This window comes from Sciurus vulgaris, assembly GCF_902686455.1.
Source record: "Sciurus vulgaris genome assembly, chromosome: 11".
Classification (NCBI taxonomy): Eukaryota; Metazoa; Chordata; class Mammalia; order Rodentia; family Sciuridae; genus Sciurus; species Sciurus vulgaris.
The window spans coordinates 18,638,495-18,654,674 of record NC_136472.1 but is presented as its reverse complement, the minus strand read 5'-3'; the positions used below and the strand labels follow the sequence as shown (position 1 = coordinate 18,654,674).

Genomic DNA, 16,180 nt, shown 5'->3' with positions numbered 1-16,180 from the left:
TGTGATTCATCTACAGGTAACTCTGAAAACTAATTTGTTGAATCATGAGACTAGTAAAGAAAGATTTAGTCTATTGTTTCCTTCATTTATTCCTACATTTTTATCTTTAATTTTACAAATATGTTAACGATTTTTGTTATTATAATTTTGATTATGAATTTTATGAACTACTTTAGATGTGATTTAGTAAAACAGTTGACTAGCAGTTATATTGCTAAGTGCACATTCAATAATTGTAAACAGATATGAAAACTTTAAAGAAAAATCAACTTTTTGCTGAATAATTTCAACAAGTTTCATCACAGATTTGACATAGTGGGAAGACATGCAGAACAATAAGAATTTAGATTCTGAAAGTAATAAAAATGATCAGTTGTTTAGCCAATGATCAGTTGTTTGGCCATAAAAGCATCAGAAAATGAGAAGTACTTGAGAAAGAAATTTGAATGAAACTTATGCTGCTGTTCAAATTTCATGGAACTTGTTTCCCCTCTAAATTTTAACTTTATTTATAAAATCCTAGTAAGACCTGAAGGATATAGACTATATTTTAGAAATTAGCTCATAACACAAAACACAGTTACTCTCTTAAGCAATGTAATTCAGCATATTTTACATTTTGGGTAATTTTAAAGATTCAGTTTTTTAACATATTTTGTTCTTTGGTACTTGTGCCATTAAGGGAAATAAACAATGTTTGAATACTACAGGAGAGTAGAACAAAGATTCAAACTTCTGGAAGATCTGAAATTCTAATAATTCTATCAATGTGTTCTATCTAGTTGCATATTATGTGTTCAGCTCTCTGCTAAATTTTTTTAGCTGTTCACATGGAGTTTTAGGGCAATTTGATATAAAAATAGCTAAAAAACCCAGTGATTAATCAACTCATTGGCCTGATGGCTTCAATAAAGACATGAGTTTAATCAATTAATGAAAATTTGTGCCTCTCACTTGATTTTACATGAGTGGCAACAACTCTTGCTTCACTGTCTTCTCATTGTCTCCTGATCTACTGCTTGGACATTATATATTGCCTAAAATAAATATGATTAAAGAATATTATGTTAAGTGAAAGAAGCCAAACTAAGAAAGTCAAGAGTCTTGTGCTCTCTCTGATATGTGGAATGTAGAAAGAAAAGAGGAAGAAAGGAGAGCAGTAGAGTAGAGCAAGGGAATCCCAAAGAGGGTAGATGGGCGGTCAGGGAGAAGTACTGGGAAAAGATGTTAATCAAAGAATGTTAAGTGCCAGTATATGTAGTCACAGTGAGTGTTACTACTACATATAATTATTAAAGACAACTAAAAATTTTTAAAAGGTAGAGTCTTGTTCCCTTGACTCATAATTTTGCCCATTATGTTCATAGACCATGAATTATGATCTGAAGAACTTCAAGTTCATTTTATGTTATTTAAACATGAAGAATGTCACTGAAATTCATTCATTTATACTCCGGGGCTTCACAGACAATACAGAAGTTCAGATCTTTCTCTTTTTCCTATTTTTAGCTGTTTACATTTTTACTGTCACAGGAAATTTGGGACTCGTTGTACTGGTCATCACAGACTCCAGGCTCCACAATCCCATGTACTATTTTCTGAGTGTGTTGTCTTCTGTGGATGCCTCCTATTCTACAGATGTTATCCCAAATATGTTAGCAAATTTTATATCAAAAAGCAAAATAATTTCATTCTATGGATGCGCAATGCAGTCATTTCTTGCTGTTGCTTTTGGAACCACAGAGTGCTTTCTCTTGGCAGCCATGGCTTATGATCGCTATGTGGCCATCTACAACCCACTTCTCTATTCAGTGAGCATGTCACCCAGGGTCTATGTGCCACTCATCATTGCTTCCTGTGTTGGAGGAATTCTACATGCCATTTTACACACTGTGGCCACTTTTAGCCTGTCCTTCTGTGGGTCCAATGAAATTAGGCATATATTCTGTGATATTCCTCCTCTACTGGCCATTTCTTGTTCTGACACTCGCACAAATGAGCTTCTTCTCTTCCTCTTTGTGAGCTCCATTGAGATAGTCACCATCCTGATTGTCCTGATCTCCTATGGCTTCATCCTGTTGGCCATTCTGAAGATGCATTCTGCTGAAGGGAGGAGGAAAGTGTTCTCTACCTGTGGCTCTCACTTGACTGGAGTGTCCATTTATCATGGGACCATCCTCTTCATGTATATGAGACCAAGTTCCAGCTATGCTTTGGAGCATGACATGATTGTGTCGATATTTTATAGCACTGTTATCCCTATGCTGAATCCCATCATCTACAGCTTGAGAAACAAAGATGTAATAGAGGCAATGAAAAAACTTTTTAAAAAATTGGTGAATGAATAAAATGAATTTTCAATGTTAGACAATAAATTTAAAATAGACTCATTTTCAGCGTCTTCTTCTTATAATTTTAGTTAAAATACTTTATTTGGATTCACAAGGTGGCAGAGAGTATGTAGGCTTAAAACCTTCATCTTCTCCACAGGTCAGGAAATGCAGCAGTGAAAGAACAAATGAAGAGAGGTTTGCTTAACAGACTATATACTCTAAACCTCAGTATTGGACTGCTTGAGACTTGGAGGGACTTAGAATTTGGTTATGCTGGATCAGGAAGCCATTTTGTAGAGTCCACAGCTAGTCACCCTCTTTAGAAGACATTAAGCCAAATACAGTTTCTTGAGCCTCTGGGCTAACTAACAAGCACTGGCTGAGGAGAAAATCATAACAAACAGCAAAGTGGCTCCATTATCCCAGTACTTCTAGGACAGATGTCAGTCATAGAGTTGCCAGTTAACTCAATTCTCATTTTGATGCACAAATCCACAGGAGATATTCCCTAAGGATAACCTAAGCAGTCATCTGGAAAACTTCAGCTCTATACAACAGTACACCCCACAAAGTAGCTACAGAGGAGCATTCCATAGACACTAACCGCCACCTACTTTGCTCACAAATATACTAATGTCCTCTGAGCTGTGTATATCAGGTGGGGCCAAAGCTCTTCATCCAGTTCCAATTTGGGTCACATGGCACAACATCAAACAGACTTCAATAACTGTACCTTAAAAATGCCATACCTCACACTCTCCAATGTATACATTGAGGAGCCCATACTGGATTTGACAGTGCTAGAATTTTGGAGTTTTTCTTTGGGAGAATACACAAGACTGTATATCTTAACAAGGAGTAATCTGGCTTCTAAATCAGAGACAATTAGGGTACATATTCCCTGAGCCAACAAAAAGTTAGTAGGTACCTATACACACCAAAAAATTGAAAGAGGATCTTAGAATGCTTCAGAAGTAAATAGATATGATCACTACTTCCACAACCAGAGACAATTAGAGATAAAATGAGAGTGGTGGGCATCTTCTAAAGGTCCCAAACTAAATGAAATTCAACTGGGATCACTGAATAATAAATCTCCCCACCTTAGCATGCAAAATTATATATAACTAACTCCAATGTCAATTTTGATCATACAAGATATTACTTAAGTTTTATATTGAATTGATAGATCTTGCCTTATAATTTGATATTACAATTCTTAAGAAATTGAATATATTTCTTCTAATGCATTAAAATACTAACTGGAATAGTTCCTTCTATCTTTTGTTCTTATCTCTGATTTAGATTTGCTCATTCTAGTCTCATTTCCTTCTTGCATTACTGGCTCCTGCCTCCAAATCCTTCCATTTTTCTTTATTTATCTTAGTTTGTTTAATTTCTCTGTCTTCTCTCTCTCTCTCTCTCTCTCTCTCTCTCTCTCTCTCTCTCTCTCTCTCTTTTTGTTTGTGTGGTGTGTTGTGGGTGTGTGTGTCTACTATTTCCTGTGTCTCTCTCTTTCTCATTCCCATATATTATGCAATAGTGATTTGGCTATTTTTACATACTTGGTTTGCTCATCTATTCATGCACTTGCTAAATGTATACTTAGATTTCAGGAACTGTTGAGAACACTTGTAGTAAGTTTTCTCTTCTCCCCTTACATTTATTGGTACATGACTTTGCTCTGAAGTGGTTGTAACTGATGGTGTTAGTATCTATTCTCAAGGTGGTGTTGGACACTGGGCATAGTAAAGTACAAACATTAGAAGGAATAATCAGTATTTGGATAACCATTCACTCTGGGGCACATGAGAAAAGAAGCTCACCAAATTTTTCCTTGTATAAATGTAGAGGAAATAATCATCCCAGAAGATGACACAATCAACATGAAAAGGTAAGGAAATAAGTCACACCAAGCAGTCTGCAACTCTTCAACAACAAACCGATCACATTGACACTGTAGTGGTTGAAAAGCTTGAGAAGTAACTTAGAAAGTTAATAGTGAAAGTGTTCAAAGAACTAAAAGAAAGTAAAAGAATGATTAAAACAGAAAGTACAAGGAGAGAAAAAAATTTCTTAAATAAGGAGATAGAGATTCTGAAAGGAAAAAAATGTGAATCCTGGAAATAAAAGATTTAATAATCAAATTAAACATTCATTTGAAAGCATCAAAGATAGATCAGATGACACAGAAGATAGAATCTCAGTCCTCAAAAGTCAAATATTTGATCTTTAAAAATAAAGTGAACAATTAAAAATAGATTCAAGAAACCAACACTATTGTTAAGGTCCTATTCCCAAATTCCCAAATAATTCTCCGGGTTCTTTGAATGTGAAGACAAAGAATTAATTTCTGGTTGGGCTTACAGTGCAGAAAACCAAGCATTTCCATGACCCTTGACCTCTATTAGGTATAGGAATAAGCATATAAGGCTTAAAACCACAACAAAGGGGGAGTAAGAGTAGCAATTATAATCACAAGATCCATTTCATAAAATGGAACTGTACCAAACTACAAAAATATACTTGTAGTTTCAGAAATAACGTATCAGAAAAACAATCTTGCATTAGCTCCATAGAGGAAAGATATGTGGTTAGGGTGCATGTGGATGGGAGTGGAGGTGTTAGCCTTCCTGTGTGAAGTGAGCTCATGAGGAAGCGGGGCAGTTTCACACAGGGTGAGGTGTTTGAACAAAATGAGGTAAGTGTGGGCTGATTTTCAAATTAGACCATAACAGTATAGTATTCAAGAAATCTGGGATAAAACTGAGTCCAAATCTGAGAATCATTGTCACAGAAGAAGGCATCAAAATACATTCTAAAGAAATTCACCAATTTTCAATAATAATACCAGAAAATATTTAACCTTAGGAATGAGATGGAAGTCCAAACACAAAATACATTTAGAAAGAATTCAGAAGCAGCTATCTCATTTTTTTTACCACTGATAAGAAATATCAAAGGAGATCCTCTCCAAAATACATAATAATTAAACCGCATAATATAGAGTACAAAAATAAAATTTTCATAGCTACAGAAGAAAATGGCATGTCAACATTTAGAGGTAAGCCAATGGTTTTTTGACTGGTTCTCAAACCAGATCCCCCAAATGGGTGGACTTAGAATAATCTATAACACGTCCTGAAAGATATCTTGTCCATCCAAGATTATTATATCCAGAAAAACAATTCTTCTGAATTGAAGAAGAATAAATATTTCCATGTTAAGTACAAACTAATTAAAATAATTCATAACCACTAAGTCAGCAGTAACAATATATACTCAATGAAATATTTTACACAAATAATGAAAACACATGTCAGGGTAAATGTACAGATCAATCTCACTGGAATAATAGTTGATTAAGAGAGAATCAAGTATGAATTAAGCATTAGAAATAAATCAAAATAGTAGGAAATAAAAATCATTTATCCATAACACTGAATGTAAATGGTCTAATAAATTCAATCAAAATACACAGACTGTCAGAATGGATTGGAAAAAATCACCAAACCATATCTTTACAAGAGACTTACCTTACAGCCAAAGATATCCACAGACAGGGGTGCAAGAATGGAAAATATTGGACAAAGTGAGTTCAAGTCAAAATTAATAAGAACAGTCAAAAAGTCATTTCATACTGGGTAAGGGAAAAATCCAACATTATATTGTGATTGTAAGTAATTTTTCTCCAAATGCTGGTGTACCTACGTACATCAAACAAACCCTACACAATATAAAGAATCAAAGAACCTGGAAACAATAATACTGGGTAATTTCAGCACACCTCTCTCACCAGTGGATAGGTCTTAAAGACATAAACTGAGTAAACACCTTTCAGAATTAAATATACAATTGAATAAATGAACCTAACAGACATCTATAAAATATTTTGTCCATCAACAACTTGATTCATTTTCTTCTTAGCTGTATATGAAACCTTCTATAAAATGGACAGTATTTTAGGGCACAAGGCAAATATTAGCAAATACAAAAAGAAAAAGAAAGAATTCCTGATATCATATCAGACAATAATGAAATAAAATTAGATATCAATAGAAAGATATGAAAAAAAAAACATTTTAACACTAGAGATTAGTGTTTACACTTTTGAATGGGTTATCAAATGGTTTTTTGAATGGGTTTTGAATGGATTATTGAAGAAACTAAAAATTCCTAGAAAAAATGATCTAGGACAGTATGAAGGCATTTTTAAGAGGAAAGTTTATAACATTAAGCACATACACTAAAAAAGAGCCTAGTACAGTGATAGATTCCTATCATCCTGTGGCTCCGGACACTGAGGCAGGAAGATTGCAAGTTCATATCAAGCAAATTTGTGCGGCCCTAAGAAACTTAGTGATGCCATGACTCAAAATAAAAAATAATAATAATAAAAGGTCTGGGCATGTAGCTCAGTGATAAATTGTCCATGGATTTAAGAAAAAAAAAATATTTTATCTCAGGACCATAGCAAACAAAGAAAAGATAATTCCAAATCTTGTAGAAGACAGGAAACTAGATCAAGAGTTGAAATTTATGAAATTGAGAATAAAAAAAACATACGAAGAATTGATACAACAAATTTGGTTCTTTGGAAACATGCAAAACATTGATAAAACATTATCCAAACCAAGCTCAATAAAGAAAAGATTCAAATCAAGATTAAAGATGAAAAAGGAGACACCAATATATCTTCTTTGGTGGAGTATCTGTTCAAACATTTGCCTTAATTTTTTAATTGACTTAATCATCTTATCAAGCTGTGATAATTCTTTAAATAATCAAGGTATGAGTCTTTTGTTGAATAGGTGTTGTTTTATTAGGGCTTTACTGAGATAATACTTCACATTCCTTAAATTTCATCCTTTAAAATGTATATAATTTAGTTACTTTTAGTTCATTCACCAATCATCACTATATCAATATGTGTTTTGCAAAGATTTTCTTTCACTATGTAGTTTGCTTTTTCATTCTTTTGAAGAACAAATTATGATTTTTCATAAATCTAATTTGTTCTTTTTTTTTTATAATTTGTAGTTTTTGTGTTCTACCTTAAGAAATCTTGCCAAACCCCAAATCTTCAAGGTTTCTGCTCATATTTTCTTCCAAAACTTTTCGAGTTTTTTTCTTTTAGGAATATGATCCTTTTCAAGTTAATTTTTGTTTATGGGTGAGGTAAGGGATAAGGTTCATGTTTTGGTCAGACAATTTTGTCCAGCACCATTTGTAGAGAAGAGCATTCATTTATTTATTTGTCTATTTTTATATCAATACCACATTGCTTTGTTTTCTATGACCTTATAATAAGTTGTAAAACCATGTAGTGTATGTCTTCAAATTTTGTTCATTTTCAAAATTGCTTTGGCTATTTCAGATCTTTCATATTTACATATACATTTTGGAATTGATTTGTTAATTTCCACACAACTACAGAAAGCCTGCTGTGTGTGATTAGGATTATACTGAATCTATAAATTGACTTGAGAGTTGACATTTTCACAACATGGAGTCTTCTGTTCAATGAACACGATATATTTCTCCTATTACTTAGGTCTTAGTTTCTCTCTGCAATGTTTTGTAATTTTCAAAGTTTGTGTCTTGAATATCTTTTGGAAAATTGTAGTCTTAAGTATTTTATATCACACTATCATATGTATTTTGAATTTCTAGTTGTTTCTAGTATATATACATATAACTTAGTTTTCTAGCACACAGAAATGCAATTTACTTCTGCATATGGATTTGTATCCTTGTTAAACTCCCTCATTATAAGTACTTGTTCTGTAGGATCTGCAATATTTTCTACGTAGATGATCATGTCAACTGGCAATAAAGAATTTACTTATTTTCTGGAAAAAAAAAAAAAGGAGATATAGCCATAGACACTTCCTAAATCCAGAGGATCATTTGAAGTTATTTTGAAAATTTATGCTCCAATGAACTGAAAAATCCCACAGATACTGCCAAATTTCTAAACACATAAGACTTAACCAAAGTGAAACATTAGGATATATAAAAAAGGAAATAGACAAGTCTGAAACAGTAAGACTGAAGCAATAATTAAATGTTTTTCAACAAAGCCCAGGACAAGATGGATTCTCAGCCAAGCTCTACAATGTCTTCTAAGAGTAGAGTTGAGAAAATAAAGAGGCAAGCACACAAGATGGTGTACAGTAAGAAATGGCTGTTGCCAGGAAAGCCAGTTTTGTTTTATTATATATTCCAGGTTTATGTCAGGTTACATTAGTGCAGTTAGCTTTGTCCATGTGCAGATCATATAACTTGTTTGCTTCTGAATCCACTAGTACCAAATGTTTTTACAATAAGATAATGTCTCCATGGCTCAAGGAGGGAGGAGTTGCAGAATGTTCCTAAGCCAAGAAAACAGAGGGCCTTTATTGTCCCAGGAATGTGCTCACTTAAGGAGTTATGCTCCTCTGTACTTTCCCATAAACTGAACCTCTACAATGTCTATGAAGAATAATTAATGACACAATTTATCAGATTATTCCATGAAATATAAAGGAAGTGAACAATGTCAAATTCATTGTATGATGTGAGTATTACCCCGAGAGACTGGGCTTTATCATTTATCTAGATTATAGTTAAACTGAATGATAACCAAAGGGAAGCACAGTGTAGAGTCAGGGTCAACTGATTGGCAAATTTGGCTCTTTCTTAAGTGTATCCACTTCGCTTATCATATTTATATATCATACATTTTTATTTAAATGTATTCTATGATCTAATGTATTTCCTGGAGTCTAGAAAAATGTCTGACACATAGTGTCACTCGAAAAATAGCAAATGGAAAGAACTCCCACATTTATGGTTCAGAAGAATCAATATTGTCAAATGGACTTATTACCAAATGTAATGTATGGATTCAACACAATCTCCATTAAAATACCAATGATATGATCATATGGCTACATAAAGTCTAAGAATTTTTAAAGTTCAGGGGTGGTGTTTGGGGGTAAGAGAAAATGGTGAGCCCTAAGCAAATGAAAGGGAGCACTTCAATGTGTAATTTATGGACTTTATAGTTTTGAGCTAGGTGGACATATGGTTTGTTAATATTCTGTGAACAAAGAAATGTTAAAAATCCCTTTCAAGTCAATAAAAATATCAGGGATGTTAAAATGTTCAGAATTTCTGAGAGATTAAGAAAATAATAATAGGGCTGGGGTTGTGGCTCGGTGGTAGAGGGCTCGCCTGTCATGTATGAGGGCCTGGGGTTGATCCTTAGCACCACATAAAAATAAAATAAAGTATCGTGTCCACCTACTACTAAAACAAAATATTACAGAAAGAAAATAATAAAAACAAACAAGTGAAAGGAAGACTAATAGAGTAGAAGGAAGGAGACTATGGTAAGGGAGGAGGAGAGGAGCACCAGGAAATGACATGAGGTCATCAAATTCCATGCATATATGATTTTGCCAAAATGAACTCAACTATTACTTTTAACTATAATTCATTAATAAATTTAAAAAAATAACTGTGAAAAATACCAATGGCGTTTTTCTAAGAACTAGAGAATACAGTCCTAAAATTAAATGGAAACACCAATGATCCAGAATAGCCAACACAATCCTGAGCAAAAAGAATAATACTGGAAGTATCATCATGTCCAATGTCAAAATATATCACAGAGTCTTAGTAACAAAAACATCATGGTAGTGACTTAAAATAGACACTTGAATAATGGAATAGAACAGAGGGCATAGATACAAACTCATGTAGCAATAACCATCTGATTCTTGACAAAGTTGCAAAAACATAACTGGGAGAAAAAAAAATACCTTTTTAAGAAATGGTGCTGGTAACACAGGAAATAACATATGTAGAAGAATAAAACTAGATCCGTTCCACTCACTTTGTACAAAAGTCAATTCAGAATGAACCAAAGACCTAAGTATAAGATCTGACACTTTGACATTGCTAGAATAAAACAGGGGAATCACTTCAACATAGAGGTTCAGGCAATGACTTCCTGAATAGGACTCCTACAGCTCTGGAAATAATTAGCAAATTGAAGAAAACCCTTCAGAATGAAGGGAATTCTTTGCTAGCTATACTTCTTACAAGGATGAATAACAATACTCCAAATCTTACACACACACACACACACACACACACACACACACACATCAATCAATGAACACATGAACAGACACTTCTCAAAGAAACTACAAAAGGCGATAATTATATGAAAAAATGTGAACATCTTATCAGAGAAATGTCACTTTGTAGTTTTCTAGTTACCTCAAATAATAAGCCCTCATAAGCTCAAACTTTATAAATGTATTCACTTCAAAGACAGGAGTGCCTAATGTGAACAGAGTAAAATTGTGATGCATTTGAAGACTAAAATCCTATCTACTAGATTTCTTGAGAAACATACAGTGATTTACCTTATTATTATTTGTCATAAGTAAAGACTTGTTGCAATGTTAATGGTTTATGTTGTCCATGTGAGGAGAACTGGGATTGGAGAAGTGAAATTATAATAATGCTGAAACCATGTGACAGTGATTTCACAGGTCTTAAGGTTTCTTAGCTAATATTAAAGCATCTTAAAATGTATTTCCTAAGCCACTGTTTTGAGTCAGATACAATATAATTCTTTTCTTTTTTTGTGTGTCAACATTCGATCTTTTTTCCAGAGCCATTATCTCTTTTTTTATGAATTAAATTATCATGCTGCTATTTTGAGCCAGAAAATAATTGGGGCATAGTCCCTGTGGGGTATCTCCTCTGGGCTCCATTAATAGTTAAGTAAGTGGATATAAACAGTCTAAATGAACCATATTTATAACATAAGTGGACCTGAATTTGCTGATCCACAGGTAAGTGAGAGTTTGACATCATTTGCAGAATATTTGAGGGGAATTAAAAATCAGGATGAAGTTTTGGCACTAAATACTTTAGCTATTAAACATCCATATAAACTCTTTAATTCTTGCCTATTCATAGGGGGATAAAATGTACTTCTCAATATCTGATTTCTCCCAGTTCCTACATAAGTAATGTAAATCAATACTTCCTATAAAACAAATAAAATTTTACAAATATTGATGTTTTTGCTAACTAATTTACATGAAATAAAAGAAAGCCCATTATAATGTACCAAATGAAATTGTGATTTCTTTTCCATGTACTTTTGTTATCAACAGATCACACAATTGACAAAATTTCTTTATGTGGTCAAGCATGATCTACAAACATAAAGAAAAGGAACAGAGTTAAAAAATATAATCCAAATACTACACCCAGGGCTGAGGGCAAAATTCAGTGATAGAATGCATGTGCAAGGAAAATTTTCCCCACTGTCAAAAAAATTACACACAGAATTTTTAAAAATTTAATACCAATAGAATTATTTGTATGTAACCCATTAAATACAATCAAAGAATCTGAAGACGTTTCTTTAATAAATATATAGATGGACATTGAATCATGAAAAATTGCTCACCCTCATTAGTGATTAAGGAATGTAAATCAATCCTGCAATGAGGTACCACTTAACATCTACTACTATCAAAAGTTAAAACATTTACAAATTGCAACTGTTGGCAAGGATGTGAAGAAAGCAATGTCCTTGTGCATAGCTAATGGGAACCAAGAGTGCAGCAGTTACTGAGGGAAACTTTGTGATGGTTCCTCAAAGTATTAAACATAATTACTCTATGACTCCACAATCCTAATCCTAGCTATATAATCAAGAGATTTAACAGTAGGCAATGCAACAAGCATAGGTTCCTGTAACACAAATCATAACAGTCAAAGGTGGAATGAGTTCCAACATTCAAGAGAAGATTGCATTTACAAATTGTGACATATGAATATAATGGGTTACTTTTATCCACAAAATGCAATATCTAACAGCACTTGCTAAAATAGGTCTGGATCTTGAAAAATTATGCAGAGTAAAAGAAGTCAAGTACACATGGCCATATGTATTATGATTCCATTTATATGAACTATCCAGAATCAACCAATACATAAAAACAGGACACACATTGATGGTTGCCAGGAGCTTGAGAGAGGGAACAAAGAGGAAAAGTGACTTACTGGGTAGTTTGCAATGACAGAAATGCATGGAACTCAATGGAGATGGTGGGTGTACATTTCCTTGAATGTAACTGGCAAAGAATTGTTCCTTTTATGATGGTTTAATCTTCCAGCATGAAAATTATATTCCAAAATATTGTAATTGAAATGATTATAACTATGATATTACTGCTTCATGCTATTTTTGTTTTATCATATTGAAGTGCCTTTATACTTCTCAAAAAGCTTGTATGCATTCTTGATAATAAGTTGTCAATTATATATGCAATAAAATAGTTGTTTTTTTAATTTATTATGATGGTTTTTAATTTTCCAAAAATTTCAATTTTGGAGTAGTTATGAAGATTTTTATTTACAAGTTATCCAACTACAAACACACATAAACATATATATATATGGTGATTCTACTAATCTTAAGAGTACTAATAAATATTAACATGTAGATATTTACTTTTAAAATTACAACATACTCATTTTATAATGAATATTATAGTGAAATATAACTGACATTTAATGTACACATTATTCCATGTTCAATTTATTTTTGTCATATAGTTGATTTATGAAATTGAAATTCTTTATATACTTCTTTCTCTTCCTATAACATGTGATCTGAAGCCTAGCAGATTATCTCCTTTACAAAAGTATGCCTTTTCTATAGTTTGTCATTCACATGCAAGCTGTCTTTGGTTAACTACAACTTACATGGTCATTAATAAAACAAAGGTTTTTGCAAATATTGTAAATACCTTTATATGAGTTATGATAATTTTGTTTTGCATATGCAAATTCCCTTTTTTTCCTTTTGGCTTAAATGCATATTTTACACTAATCCATATAAAATCATTTAGCACTATGTTCTCCCAGATTTTATTAGATTTATAAATTTATCAAACATTTACAAATTGATTCTAGAAATTGGAGTCATTTTAATACTAATAATAGTAGAGTAGGGATATTTACTCTTTCTTCACACCCACCATCAGTTTTCAGTCATATACTTTTCAGTCTTTTTAAACAAGAAAGAAATGATGCCATAAGTGTTATAGTAAAATCTATACTTTCTTGAGTACTCTTCCATGTACTAGAAATAGAAATTGTGAATTCATGTACAGGTAACTCCAACACCTAATTTGCTTAATCATAAGATGAGTGAGAGAAGATTTATTCTATTATTTATTTATTTCTATAAGTTTTAACTTAATTTTAAGTTGCATATACTTTATTAAGACTATTGTTCTTAATATTTGGTTATTATTCTTCATGAACTACTTTAATTGTGACTTAGTTAACTAGCAGTTACACGACTGAGTTCATTTTCAATTATATCTAACAAAAATGAAAATTTTACAGAAAAATCTGCTTTTTAAGGATAACTATACCAATTTTCATCAGATATTTAAGGGAGTGGAAAAAACTTAAAGAATGTCAAGAATTTAGATTCAAAGTAATAAAAATGGTCAACTGTTTAGCTGCTATCTTACCCCTTTAAACTTTAATTTTATTCAGATAATTCCAGTAAGACTTGATATAGAAAAATTTTTAGAAATTATCTCATAAAATATAATTCAGAGTCCTCTTACTCTCTAAAGTCAGTGTAATTCAGCATGTCTTATACTTTAAATAAACCATTCAATTTTATTAATATATTTTGTCTTTTAGTACTTATTCCATTGGTTTAAAAATATAGAATGCTTGAATTGTACAGGATAGTAGCAAGTCATTTTTCAAATTTCTGAAGGATCTGAAACTCCAACCACTCATTCATGTGATCTGTCTAGTTCCAAACTATCTCGTGAGTTCAGATGTCAAAAGATTGTCTTTAGTTCCTCACATGGTGTTTTAATGCAGTTTATGTCAAAACCACTAATAGAACTAGTGATGAATCAATAGTTGAGCTGGTGTATTTTAAAAGGGAATGAATTTGACTATTGAGGGAAAAAACTACATCTTTCACAGTCTCCTTTCTGCCATTGTCTCCTGATCCACTGTGGACAAATTATACATTGACAAAAGCAATTATGACTAGAGAACGTCACACTATGAGAAAGAAGTCAGACTGAGAAAGTCCAGAGTCATGCTTTCTCTCACATGTGGATTTGGAGAGAAAAGTGGAAGAAAGGCTATGTGACAAAAATAGAAAGAAGGACTAGAGAGGAGAGGAAGGGAATCAGACTAGGGTGGAGGGGAGGACAGGGAGAATCACTGGGAAAAGACATTGATCAAAGTATGTTAAGTACCAGTATGAATTAACACATTGCAGTGTATCACTCTGCTTCATTATTATGAACTAATACAGATTTTATAAAGTTAGTCATTTTCACTTGATTTACAGTTTTGCTCATTTTTTTCACAGTGATATGAACTATGATCTTCTGAAGCTCCTCAAGTTTGTCTTATGATATTTAACCATGAAGAATGTCACTGAAGTTGACTCATTTGTACTTCAGGGCTTCACAGATAATAAAGAACTGAAAATAATGCTCTTTGTCCTATTTCTAATAGTTTACATTTTACTGTCACAGGAAATTTGGGACTCATTGTACTGGTCATCACAGACTCCAGGCTCCACAATCCCATGTACTATTTTCTGAGTGTGTTGTCTTCTGTGGATGCCTCCTATTCCACAGATGTTATCCCAAATATGTTAGCAAATTTTATATCAAAAAGCAAAATAATTTCATTCAATGGATGTGCAACACAGTCATTTCTTGCTGTTGCTTTTGGAACCACAGAAAGCTTTCTCTTGGCAGCCATGGCTTATGATCGCTATGTGGCCATCTACAACCCACTTCTCTATTCAGTGAGCATGTCACCCAGGGTCTATGTGCCACTCATCATTGCTTCCTGTGTTGGAGGAATTCTACATGCCATTTTACACACTGTGGCCACTTTTAGCCTGTCCTTCTGTGGGTCCAATATAATTAGGCATATATTCTGTGATATTCCTCCTCTACTGGCCATTTCTTGTTCTGACACTCACATAAACGAGCTTCTGCTCTTCTTCTTTGTGAGCTCTATTGAGATAGTCACCATCCTGATTGTCCTGATCTCCTATGGCTTCATCCTGTTGGCCATTCTGAAGATGCATTCTGCTGAAGGGAGGAGGAAAGTGTTCTCTACCTGTGGCTCCCACCTGACTGGAGTGTCCATTTACCATGGGACCATCCTCTTCATGTATATGAGACCAAGTTCCAGCTATGCTTTGGAGCATGACATGATCGTGTCGATATTTTATAGCACTGTTATCCCTATGCTGAATCCCATCATCTATAGCTTGAGAAACAAAGATGTAATAGAGGCAATGAAAAAACTTTTAAAAAAAATTGATGTATGGATGAAATAAAATTTTGTGCTAAATGGTAAATTGAAAAAAAAAATGTAGACTCATTATAAAGTGTCTTCTTGTCACAAATTTTATTTAAAATATTTTGATTTGGGACTCAAAAGATGGAAGAGAGGATCTAGTCAGCAATTCCATCTTCTCTACAGATAAGTGGATTAACAGAGAGATGCTGGACAGAATTCTAAAGCTTAATTTTAGGCAGTTTGATAACTGAGGGATTTGGAATTGGGTTGTGCTCAGCGGAGCAGTCATTTTCTAGAATCCACAGCTACTTAGACTCCCTGTGAGACATTAAATCAGTATGTTTTTCCCTACCTAGAGATAGAATCAAATAAAATTTTCAGGAGAGTTGACAAAGGAACTTGAAGAGGAATTGTTGCAAGCTGAAGGATAACCAAATCCCTTCACCTCTCTGAAGATA

General features: G+C 33.1%; 1 protein-coding gene and 1 pseudogene across 2 annotated transcripts; both read left to right on the top strand.

Moving 5' to 3' along the window:
- Nucleotides 1-1,418: 1,418 nt before the first annotated feature.
- Nucleotides 1,419-2,348, top strand: LOC306639070 (olfactory receptor 5T18-like; the record flags this gene model as incomplete). Its single annotated transcript, XM_079102508.1, has 1 exon — nt 1,419-2,348. One exon carries the CDS (start codon nt 1,419-1,421, stop codon nt 2,346-2,348), a length of 930 nt encoding a protein of 309 aa, XP_078958634.1.
- A 12,476-nt stretch (nt 2,349-14,824) lies between these two features.
- LOC306639009 (olfactory receptor 5T18-like) lies at nt 14,825-15,759 on the top strand (annotated as a pseudogene). The gene has a single exon. The product of its transcript is annotated as an olfactory receptor 5T18-like (transcript).
- The last annotated feature ends 421 nt before the right edge of the window (nt 15,760-16,180 follow it).